This window comes from Ursus americanus, chromosome 15, assembly GCF_024610735.1.
Source record: "Ursus americanus isolate L20-20 chromosome 15, mUrsAme1.1.p, whole genome shotgun sequence".
In the NCBI taxonomy this organism is placed as follows: Eukaryota; Metazoa; Chordata; class Mammalia; order Carnivora; family Ursidae; genus Ursus; species Ursus americanus.
Window position 1 is genome coordinate 27,965,288 of NC_142141.1, and position 12,444 is coordinate 27,977,731.

Sequence of the window (12,444 nt, forward strand, 5' to 3'; positions counted from 1 at the left end):
GACAGCAGCAGGGATTATGAGCTCCTGAAGAATGGAAATCTTGTTTGAATACCCTGGGTGTAGAACAGTGAGGGCTGTGTAAATGTTCTTGTTTCTAGTATTTTTTTTCAAGACTTAACTTTCCTGCAACACATACTAATCTTTTCCTTCCTCTGCTTAGAGCACTGTGGAGGCTCCTCCCATCATTGGTTCTTTGCTTGTCTACTGCCTTTTTCAGACTGTGAGCCTGTCTTTTATTTGTCTGTGTTCCTGAAACCCAGCACAGCAATTGTTATATAAGCGTAGTTATTACATGAAAGGATGCATAATTGTTTGTTCTCCTTTAATGCAGAATTTTTAACTTGTCTATCACTAGCATCTTAAAATTAGGAAAACATTGTTTTATAATGTTACCAAAATTTTAAAAAGATGATTACTCTTAAGGTAAGAGGTTTCTAAAAACCTATTTCAATTTTTGAGATACCCATGCTTGCATAAGAAAATGGTTATTTTAAACACATCTTACTGAGGAAAAGATCTTAAAATGTTGTAAATAATGTATAGTGACAGTTTTATTATGCCTGTTTAGAAAATGTTCTTTGCAGAATAAGCCAGAGCTCTGATAATGAATATCTAGTAATAAATGCAATCATTTATGTAAAGAGAATGTGCCAAACTCAGATTGTTCAGAGATGCCCATGTGACCTCCACAAGCAAAGCTAAGTGGACAGCTGGGAGAAGTATTCAGCTAATTCTGGCAAAGGGGAAAAGGGAAAAGGGTAAGGTTTTTTTTTTTTTTTTTTTTTGAAGGAATTTGTACTCAGTTACTATCTAAGTTTCCTGTGATTAAAAATAATTACTTGTAATTGTCACAAAACAATATAAAACCTCCTACCAAATAAAATCTTATCAACAAAAGCATGTATGAGTGGTGTGTTTCTGTTTGTGTGTTTCCCCATACAGGATCATTTTACCAATAATACCACAATAAAATGTATAATTTTAAGGACTGATCAATACCCATGTGTTTTCAAGCTTTAGTATTAAAGTTAAAATTATAGATAACAAAATAGTTTTGAAAGTATACTGTAATTTGAATTTCATATTAAGAATATAGGATTTATAATAAAATATGCAGTCCATTCATCTTAATCATTTGACATTCTAATGTGATTTAGGTACCCTATTCAAATTTAAAAATCTGCATTTATTTATTTCAGCAGATCTCATATAATTGATATAAAAAAGCATGTGTTGTCACTTCTTTTAATATTTGAATTATTTGGATTACAACAATTTTTAAAATTAGATTTCTCACTTTTTTATAAAGATCTACTGTTTGGATAAAACAATATTAATGTTTTTGCACATAAAGTGAATTATTTTTTTTTTTTAAAGATTTTATTTATATATTCAACAGAGATAGTGACAGCCAGCGAGAGAGGGAACACAAGCAGGGGGAGTGGGAGAGGAAGAAGCAGGCTCATAGCAGAGGAGCCTGATGTGGGGCTCGATCCCAAAACGCCGGGATCACACCCTGAGCCAAAGGCAGACGCTTAACCGCTGTGCCACCCAGGCGCCCCTGCACATAAAGTGAATTCTTAATACCAACCAGTGCATATATTTTAATCTCCTTTTAAGACTTAGTTGACTTTTTAATCTTCCTTTGAAATTACAGAAGACCTCAGATAAAAATTAGGTCCCTTCATATGTGTATAGCATCTAGCACTAATCACCATTTATGACAGAAATTTAGGGCTTGCCAAAACTAGTCACTGATCCTGTGCAACTGGAACATTTTTGATTACTTTATTGTCATGTTTCTCCTGAGGCAGAGTATTCAGATGAAGCTCATTTTTGGGATTTGGTGAGGCTGCTGATGACAGAGGAGCAATTATCCCCTACATCAGATAGAAAAAAACTAAGAAGAGGAACAAGGTTCATATCATTGTATTCAGAAAGAGTGTCATTTGTATCCAGGAATATGTTTGAAATTTTATGATGCAATTTTTAAAAATACAAAGAAATGTGATAGAAAATTACTATGTAGATTTACTGTATGTTTGTAATTTTCAGATGCACATTTTCCCACCTTTCAACATCTCTGAAACTAGGAGGTATCTAACAGTCTAACAATTGTAATTGGATTGGCAGCATTTTTTTTCTTAGTAGTGAATAAAATAATGATACATTATTCAATTTTCAATTGATGGTGTCTTTTGTTCAATTAGATATAAATATGGGGATATATATATATATGTATTTTTTTTTTCCAGGTCAGGATACAGTTAGAAGAGACAATCTGATCTCTTAAGTATTTATGAGTTTGTCTTTAGTCTATCTTTTGAGATTCATTCAATAACAAATTTTCAAGTGGCTATTATTCTTAGATGCTAAGGATAATAAACTCTATCCTCAGAGAGCATATAGCAAGCTGGGAAGACAGATATGTAATTAACCGTTTCATGTGTTTTAGTATAGAAGCAAAGATGCTAGGGACTTACATGTTTCTGGGGGAGGAGGACCAATTTACCCCAGTGGGTTTCTTGGAAATGACGTTCATGTGGAGACTTGAAGTAAGCAAGCAGAGTGAGCAACTGCTTATGCAAAGGCCTGGAGACCTCAGAGGAGCTGGCACAACAAAAGAGCTAAAAGAAGCTCAATAATCTTGACGGGAATATATTCAGCTCATTTATATCTCTTGATACTCTCCGTACTTGCTTTGAGAGTGAATACAATTCTCCAGTCATAGACCATTCCAGATAGGCAATGTATTTTGATTTTAGCATTGTGGCAATAATTCCAAATATCTCAATTTTTTAACATGAAATCAAAAACACTATTTTGTGTTTCATAAACAGAAAGATTGTGTAGGTAAAGAATACCATTTTGATCCCTAATTTTCTGAATATGTTTTACTACTTTACAAAATATTTTAAGGGGCATGAGAAAATCCAGTAAGTTCTAAATCTAACGGGAAGTTTCTTAGGTTGGAGGTGGAAGAACAAAGGCAGAGGAGCATCCATCTAAGGACGTAAAATCAACAGTTATAAGCTGTGGCCCAAGAGTTTATGCATCAAAGCAGCATCACAACAGCAGGGAAGAAAAATAGGTAAACTAGTTAAACATATATTCATTGCTACTCTCAATGCCTATTTATTAAACAAACATCCTATGAATTTATTGCTACCTTTATATACATCATAATGACTAAGGAGTTTCATCATCTTCAATAATTCCTGACAGTCCATTGTGTGCCACTGGAGGTCATTTCTTTGTTATGGGTAAGTATCTGATTTCCATATTCAGCCATCACCTCGATGGACTTCATTTTGAATAGGAAATCTTAACTGAAAAAAGTCACAAAGGAAGACACCTTGCTTTTAGGCTAACTAAAAGGTTTCTAGAGGAGAGACATCTAACTCAATTAGGGGTCATTCTATATATTCTTAATAGCCAGAGATAGTAGTCTTATTCGAGTTATAATTAATATAGGGTGGGACATCATCTAATTTCATGATATACCTAAAAGTCACAAAAATATCAGACTCACATCATTAATTAGGTCCTTTCCAAAGTTTTTTAGACAGTTATGCTTGGCTTTAACATTCAGAGAGTTGAGCAAGAAGGAAATGGATTTGCATTTTGATAGCTTATATGGCATATTATTTCACAGCAGGAGATTTGAGATCAGAGAGTAAGCTGAGCACAGGCTTTGCCATTTACTAGTCCTGGGACTTTGGACAAATTAATCTCTTAGCATTTTGGTTTCTTCATATCTTATATATGGGTAATAGTTCTAAAATTTTCCTTTTTTTGAGATTAAAGTAATACATGCAAAGTTTTTGGTACAAGGCCTCACACATAATATATTCCCAATAAATATGTGCCTTTCAGCATTGTGTTAGTTTTTCTCAGTTATTTTATGTCCTGACCCTATTCCCCAGAAAGTCTAATTCTGCCATTTGGACTTGGCCAATGAGAGTGTTGGGCAAGACATTAGAGGGTGGGAGGAAATGAAGGGGGTATTTACTTCTCCTGCTCCCTCCTGGCTGGGCTTCAATTTTGACTCTAGCTGCATTCCTTTTCTTATGCCCCAGCTCCTGTCCAACAGCCCCTCTCCCATAGCTAGAGTTCACAGTCAACCTGACTCTGCTACCTCCTCAGGCCTAAGAATGGTAATGGCTTCTCTTCCCACTGTTGCTTCAAATGCTTTCTTCTCTATTGTTTGTCCTTAGGTACTCCACCATCTTTTGTCAGTTCTTTAAATGTCTCTGTAAACAGTCCTTTATTAAACTTTCTTTAGTTAAATGCTTTATATGTGTCACTAGTTTTTTGCTGGGACTTTGACATACATAAAATAATAATCTTTGTTGACAAATCATTTTAAAATACTGTTAAAAAGCTAATACAAGACAATTTTTAATCCAGTGGGAAGTTTATTGGGATGGTGGTTTGTTGTCATGACATAAACCCAGCTTTGAAGGCTGGAGAGAGTTCCTTTAGATTGCATCTTTGAAGGCTGGAGAGAATTCATCTAGATGGCAGGGGGTGGTGGGAAGGAAGGGTGGAGTTCTTTTCTAGATATATAAAACAACAAGGTCATACCCACAGTAGCAAAATGAGCATGAGGTTTATGTAGAAAGTAAGGAAATGTGACTGGCTATCATAATGATATGGGAAACAAAGGCAGAATAAAAATTATTAAATTTCCTTACTACCTACATCCCACTGACAAGTCCTTGAAACAGGCCGAGTGACATTTCTCTAGGGACTCAACTGCCTCAATGTTAATACTTTGCTAAGGGCAAAAGGCAATCCTACCCTGAGCAACCCCTCCCTCAGGATCCTGTAAGTCTATTTTAACTTACAAAAATTCCTTTGGAAATTTCCTTTATCTCTAACCACCCCGCAAGATATGTGTCAGCAATCATCACCCAAGCATATGGCCCACCGATATACATTAGTCTCATGACTAAGGTTTTATTAGACGTTAATAAATGACCTTTTCCCAACAATAGCTAGCCCCTCAGGGTCCGGAAACCTTGCTTCCAAAATTCCTTAGAGACTTATGCTATCCTTAACCCCCTCCCAACTTGAAAGTATATAATGGGCCACTCCTCATGACCCCATTGCAGCTCTTTCTGACCACTGGTCCTGTCCCCATGCTTTAATAAAATCACTCTTTTGCACCAAAGATGTCTCAAGAATTCTTCCTTGGCTGTCGGCTTTGTGCTCTAACATCTTTCCTACATCAACGGTAAGTTTACATTTCAGGGTTTTGGTAGGCAGAATAATGGTCTCCCAAAAATGTTCATGTCCAAATGCAAAGAACCTGTGAATACTTTACCTTATATGGCAAAAAGGACTTGGCATATGTGATTAAATCAAGGATCTCAAGACGAAGAGATTATCCTGGATTATCCAAGTGGGTCCAATATAATTAGAAGGATCCTTATTAGAAAGAGGCTATAGGGTCAGAGTCAGAGAAGGAAATGGATGATGAAGCAGAGTCAGAAGGTAAGATTTGAAAATGCTATTCTGCTGGCTTTGAAGATGGAGGATGGAGCCACAAGCTGAGGAATGCAGGGGGCCTCTAGAAGCTAGAAAAGGGTAGAAAATTAATTCTCCCTGATATAGCCTTCAGAAGACAAACAGCTCTGTCCACATTTTGATTTTAGCCCGCTGATACTTCTAACTTACGGGACTGTAACATAATATATTTGTCTTGTTTTAAGCCAATAAAATCTATAGCAATTTGATACAACAGAAATAGGAAACTGATACAGGTATAGTAGTAGAGAGAGGGTGCTGGATTAGGGCAAACCCTGAGTGGTCAGTAGAGAATTTTGGATTTCATCTGAAGAAAATAAAGAACCATGAAAGTGTTTTTGTTTGTTTGTTTTACTAAAAAGACTAAGACATAATGAAAATTACTTATTAAGAAGATAGAGATTCAGATTTGCAACAAGAAAAGCTCTCTATGGTAGTGTGCATGGGCGGGTATAGTGATGAGACCACAGGTTAGGTGTGGATTCTATGAATTGAGGAGCTTCCAGGAAAGCTGACAATATGATGACTGATTGGAAAACCAGCAAAGGAGAGGAAGAAGTCAAATTTCAGATCCTTGTGTTGTGAAATGGGCATAAATATAGCACATATGAGGAACCTATTGATTCTGATGCAACAAATTCTAAATTTTAGTATGATTGAATAATATACACACATATACACACACACAAAGGAATTAAATATTATAATTTAGAAATATCTATGCATTATTCTTTAAGTCCCTTTCTGCATTTAGCAAGGCATATTATCCCAACAATTTCAGAAAACCCACAGTATGCAACTGCAACTGTTTTAGGCATGAGTAAATAAAGTAGTACCTCTATTTTTTTAAGTTTCATTCTTGTCTTTTTAGAGGATGTGCAAACTGCACTTGATCCTTTCTGTACTAGTGAATACTTATTTGGTAAAATGAAAAAGGTACAACTTGAATAGTTAGAAAACTTCAGATTTTATACAACGACAACAAAACGCAAACAACCTCCAAAAAGTTTGAGCTTAAGAGGCATCATAGGTCAAATAAGTGTAAAGGGCAGTGACAGTAGCTGGTAAGTTAAAACATTCACTGGCTGTAAAGCTGTTCAGAAGTTACTACTGTTTGGATTACTGGACACTTCCTGAGTAGTGGAAAATGTTTGGATGAAAAGTCAATAGCTCATAATTAAATCTCTTAATACCACCTCACTACGAAAAAATGTTTTGCTTGCAAATAATCCATTTCTCAGTGATCTTCATAAGACTTAACAATGCTTGGGCATCTAAATCAAGGTAAACTGGCTGGATCACCCCTGTTTTTAATGGAAAAATGCTAAATTAACTCATACCAATAAACATGTCAGCAGTAAAGACACTGAACATTGAATATTGAGGATATGCTAAACCCAACCATTAACCTAACCATTAATCAGGTCACTTTCTTTCACACAAAGCTTCACCAATCTGCGTTTTTCTTTACCATTACAGCTTTTCCCCCTCAGTATCTGATAAAATCTGACCATGGGTCAATCATTTGGAAAATCTTAGAAAATGCTATGATTCAACCTTTTCTGAATTGGATATAACTGCATTTCCAGTGTTTTTTTTTTTTTTTAAGTCCCTCCTTAAAAATACCTTTTATGCACAAGTAAACAACACTGTATTTCGCATTTAAAAAAAGTCTGCTCTGTGACTATCCCTTTCTCAATTTCAAAGTGTTCCTCCTCCTTATATAGAAACATCATTTCAGAACAAAAAGCAATTTTGCCTTGCATTCCTTTCCTTCCTCGTTCTGTAGCAGAAAAGATCTTGAATAGTTGACAGCAAGAAAATGCAATAATGCCCATTCTTGAGTAACCTGATGGTAGGAACTTTGCACATGAATCCGGCGCCCTCTAGTTACCTTCCTCCAAAAAAATAAAAAAATAAATTAAATAAATAAATAAATAAATAAAAAGAAGAAAAAGAAAAGGTGGGGGAATGCCATTCAGCAAAGTACCAAAATACAATGTAAAATGTCAAAACAACTTAAAAACTTTAATTGTAAAGCATTTCTACCGTGTCAAGTTTTCAGCACTGTCTCCCTCCTACCATTGCGGGGGAAGGTTTTGAAACACATCAAAACCATATCAAAACCGAAACGCAGACACTCCTTTCTGTACTGGGACCTACACAGACTACCTGGAGCGTCCCAAAGTAACCGGCGCTCCCTCCACCTCTCTGGGCCAGAGCAATCTGTATCTCCCTACCCACAAGTAGCCTGGAGCCCCGCACGCAGATGCTCAGAGAAAAACAGGGTAGCTCACCGGTGAGAAGCCAACAGCAGGCGACAGCGACCCCTGGGCTGGCTTGGCGTCGGGGGGCCATGGCCGGGGTGCCCTCAGAGCCCGGGGTAATCGCCGGATCGGAGGGCAAGACGCGGCAGGACTGGGCACGGGAGCTGCGCGCTCTGGGCCACTCTGCCGCCGCAGGTCTCAGTCTCCGGCCCCGGTCAGTCGCGGCGCCCAGAAGCCGAAGAGTGAATTTCCTGTGTTTTCGACGAATGCCTCTAGGTCCTCTCCACGCTTTTCATATCCCAGACTTACTGCCCCATCTCCCGCCCCTTCGCGCGCTCGGTCTCTGAAATCCCACTGGCAGCCTCCCAGGCTCTGTCCGAGACATGGACAAATAAAGCCAGCTTCGCGGGTTCGTGTTTAGGCTAAAGTCCACGGAGTGCAAAGCAAACCTTAAAGGGACATCTGCCTTTCATTGAGAGGGTGATCCCGCTCTTCGTGCCAGCTCCCTAAGGTGGTAGGAAGGCGGGCGAGGGCTGGACCTTCGGGAGGGTGTCGCCAACCCATGGCCCCGCCTTCACACCCCTTACTTCTCCCTGGGTCTTAGCAGGGAGGGCACTTTCATAGTGCCGGGGCTCCTTGGCCCTTAAGGGAAGGCTGCTTTCTTGGGGTCAAATTGCTGCTTTCTTGGGGTCAAACTGCGCAGAAGGAATTAGACAGTCTCTGAAAGGGAGCACATTGGTATCCCCACCTCCCTCTCCTGCGGACAGTTGAACTTCGCTGTCTGTTGTCTAGCACTGAGAGAGAGAGAGAGATAGAAAGAGAGAGAGAGAGAGAGAAAGAGAGAGAGAGAGAGAGAGTGAGTGTTGTGCAGAGGGGGCTTCCACTCTGACACGCCCCCACAGAGGGTTTTGCTTTCGCTTATGTAGAGTTTGCTTCGTTTATGGTGATTTGTGGTTAAACGGTGGTTGCAGCTAAACTTTTCTTTGGGAAGACTGTAAGTGGGAGAAAAGGAGAAAGAAACAAGAATGCGAGAAAAGAAAAAGAAAGGGAGAAAGATAAATGCAAGAGAGAAGAGGGAGGTTAATGAAGGGTTGAGGCAAACAGTCTCCTTAGAAATGTTTATGTGTGTGGGCTATTTTGTTTAAGTTGAATTAGGATGTTTGTACACTGGGAATTGAATCTAATAAAGAACTCGGGGCACTGTTTTATTTCTTCTTGTTATAGACTTTTAAAAGTAAGAGTGCATTAAATCCTGCTCATGTTACTCCTTCCTCCCCCAATCCCACTCTCTAGGGAACTGAAAATTGGGACGTTAAATTGACAGGTCAAAATGTTGGAGACTGTTACCCCATCTGGGGAGACCCAGGCCAGAAAAGGCGCTTAAGAATTTGCAATGCTTCCCTTCCTTGTTGGATGAGTTGTAAAACCTCCCTGAGTCAAGAGCCACATTCATATGTTAGCTTCACCTGCTGTTTTTTGTTTGAAGCAGCTGTGTCTTAATGGTTTTGAGAATTTCAAAGAAAGGGAAGGAGTGTATAAGTGGATTTGTGTTTACAGATGGTGGAGGGAATCAAATCAATTCATTTCAATTCAAAGCAACAACTAATCATCTCTCAGGACGAGGGCTAGGCAGGACAAGACTGCCACCCAAAGGAGGACTCTGCCTAGAACACAATCCAGGTGACAGCACAGGTAACCCAAGAGAAGGGAAGGGAGAAGCCCACAGAGATGACTGAATAGATTGCCACCAAATAGAAGATTGCAGAGTCTAAAGGTTGGAAAAAATAAAAGGTAAAGAAATGTTAATGAAGATAAACAAAATAGGATGTGCAGCCCTGAGAGGTTCAAGGCCATCAAATCTCAGTAACATGACCCATAAGAGCTAAGGAATTCCTCTTCTATTTGATGTACAAAATGATTACCCAATAAACATATTTAAAACACTATCCCCCTGTTTCCAGCTTTCATATTTTCATTTCTTAGTCCTATTTTCAAAACTGCACAAATAAATCTCTAGAAAAATCTCATGTTGGATCATAGTTCAAACCCATTAGACATTACTTATGCTCCTTTGCCTGCATTCAGTGGTCTCATATCCCAGTTTGGCTTTCCAACCCATCTTCATTAACCTGTATCATCGCCCTGCCTCCTGCTGTTCCTTTCCTGGGAACTCCTTGACAAGGAATCTGTACATCTCATCTCCCTGTCTATAGTTTCAGTTATGTCTTATGCTTCTCAGTATGGCCCATGGGGTTTGCACAATAATCAAATACTGATTAACTGATTAATGTGTAGACATTCAAAGATCATGATAAATACTTTCTCCAAAATCTCTTCAAATTGCTCAGTGTTTTCATAAACATATAATAGTGTGAGTATATTTGTAAACCTATGTGTATACGTGTATATACATGTGTACGTACATATATACATATGAATATATGGGGCTCTAGAATTACAGTATTATTGAATTAGAAATGAAAAGAGAAATTATAAAATTATAGCTTATTGAAATAAAGTAGGGTTAAAACATACTTATAATATGACCAAGGTTATAATTACTGGGAACTTTAGCTTTCTTTTTGGGGGTTAATACTTTGAATCTAAGTTTTTGAAAATCTTCTCTAGGACTTGCAAACTAATGGTGATAATCAGCACTACCAGTGCTGTGGTTAAAGTTAACTTCTATATGTGTTATGAATCTATGGCAATATTTATTAATCTTCCTCATCTCACATCAGTGCAAATATAAAGACTGAGAAAATAGCTATTGCTGGAGAATTAAATTTAGAATCAGTGCTCATTTTCTGAACTTCAGTAAATCAAACTATAAATCAAAGTCAGGCAAGATATTCTCTTAACCAATTTTATCCTGACAGGAAGACATCTTATTGAGTAAACTGAGGCTTAGAGAAGATAAAGACTAGGGTCAAAAACTAGTCATTACATGGAGTCACTCGACAGCAAATGTTAAGCTCTAGACTTTGTACGATGTACTCTTCTATTTTAAATGAGATCTAATCTGATCAGATCTCTTTGACAGTTTGGAAATACGGGTGAAAATTAGAAGTACCTTGAGAGGTTAGAGACCGAACTGATTAAGAATTTAGAATATGGAGTCTATAAAATGACGCAAAAGTAATTGGGATTGATATCTCAAAAATAAAAACATACATTTCATACTAAAGTATTCTCCTTAGAGGTAATCTAATATATTACAAGTATAATTACTGGAGTAAGTAGGTTCTTGAGTTAAACATCTTGGATTCATGCCCAGGAACCACCATATGGTAGCTATGTGATCTAGGAAAAGTTATATAGCTTCTGTGAGGTTCAGTTTTCTCAAACATAAAATGGGGTTAAAAATACTGCCTCTCTCTGAAGATTATTGTGAGGATTAAATGAGACAAACCTATGAAGCATTTAGCAAAATGCCTGGATTAAAGTAAATAGAAATGAATAATTCTTCTTCCCAGTTGGGGAGAATTAGAATTAGACAGTGGGAATATAGGACAGGTTTTGTGTGTTGTGGGCCATAAGAAGTGACGCCATTTGATGGGCATCAAAAGAGAGCGTTAGTTTGGCCAAAATCACCTCTATCGACTCTTGTTATTATTTCTGGAATCCTCACCTGGAATCCTTACTTTGTATTAGGGAATTATCTTGAAGATATCCCAATAAAATAAGTATACATTAAGACATCAGAAGCCATTATGACATTAACAAGGATTTACTTTTCAAATTAGCTAGATGTCAAGGGGATTTTTTAACAAGAAAATAACATTTCACTAAGGGGTTGGGGACAGGAAAGGGTCTAAGAATTCTGCTTCTGGTGAAGGCCAGGGTTCTTTGGTAGTTAGATCATGGGTTCTCAAAGCCACAGGATAAATAAGGCACTCCCATCTGGGTAGAAGGGTGGTATCAATTTTATTCAATAGTAAATACTTAAAAAAAAATTTTATGTTAAAATAACAGATTTTTATAAGAAAAATGTAAAAGGATGTTTTCAAAAAGTTAAATATGAGGTTTAAAATACATTTTAGTACAGTTTCAAATAGTGCTTTCTTCCCCCTTCCTCAACTCCGAGGTATTAAGGGTGGGTAGTATTGTCTAAGCTGCTTCTGTTAAGATTTCATAAAGTTTCAGGTTTTTAAATTTTACTATGTATATATTCAGGGAGTTGCTCTCCAAGACAGTGATGCTAACTCACAGAGCTAACTCATATGGGCAACTTAGTTTAGTTGACTAATATTTATTTATTTATTTATTTATTTAAAAGATTTTATTTACTTATTTGAGAGAGAGTGTGAGAGAGCCTGAGGTGGGGGGGGGAGAGGGAGAGGGAGAACCTCAGGCAGACCCTCTGCTGAGCATGGAGCCTGACATGGGCCTCCATTTCATGACCCTGAGATCATGACCTGAGCTGAAATCAAGAGTTGGAGGCTTAACCAACTGAGCCACTCAGGCACCAGAGTTGAATAATTCTTAAGTTCCTGCTGTGTACTGGACTCCAGGGCTATGCTCTGCAGAGGCAAAAATGGGTAGAACACTTGTTTTTCTACTGAAAATCTGCTGTCCATTAATTTCTTTCACTTAGAACTAGAGAGAGAAAACAAGCAGTTTTGTTCTCAATTATAACATTGAC

At 37.7% G+C, this 12,444-nt stretch overlaps 1 protein-coding gene across 1 annotated transcript in view; it reads right to left on the reverse strand.

Moving 5' to 3' along the window:
- ITGA1 (integrin subunit alpha 1) overlaps positions 1-7,964 on the reverse strand; it is a 165,929-nt gene extending 157,965 nt beyond the window's left edge. Inside the window, exon 1 of the mRNA XM_045815312.2 lies at positions 7,830-7,964. Coding sequence (XP_045671268.2) covers positions 7,830-7,890 — 61 coding nt within the window. The 5' untranslated portion in view covers positions 7,891-7,964. The remainder of the gene's footprint in view (positions 1-7,829) is intronic.
- Between the last annotated feature and the right edge of the window lie 4,480 nt (positions 7,965-12,444).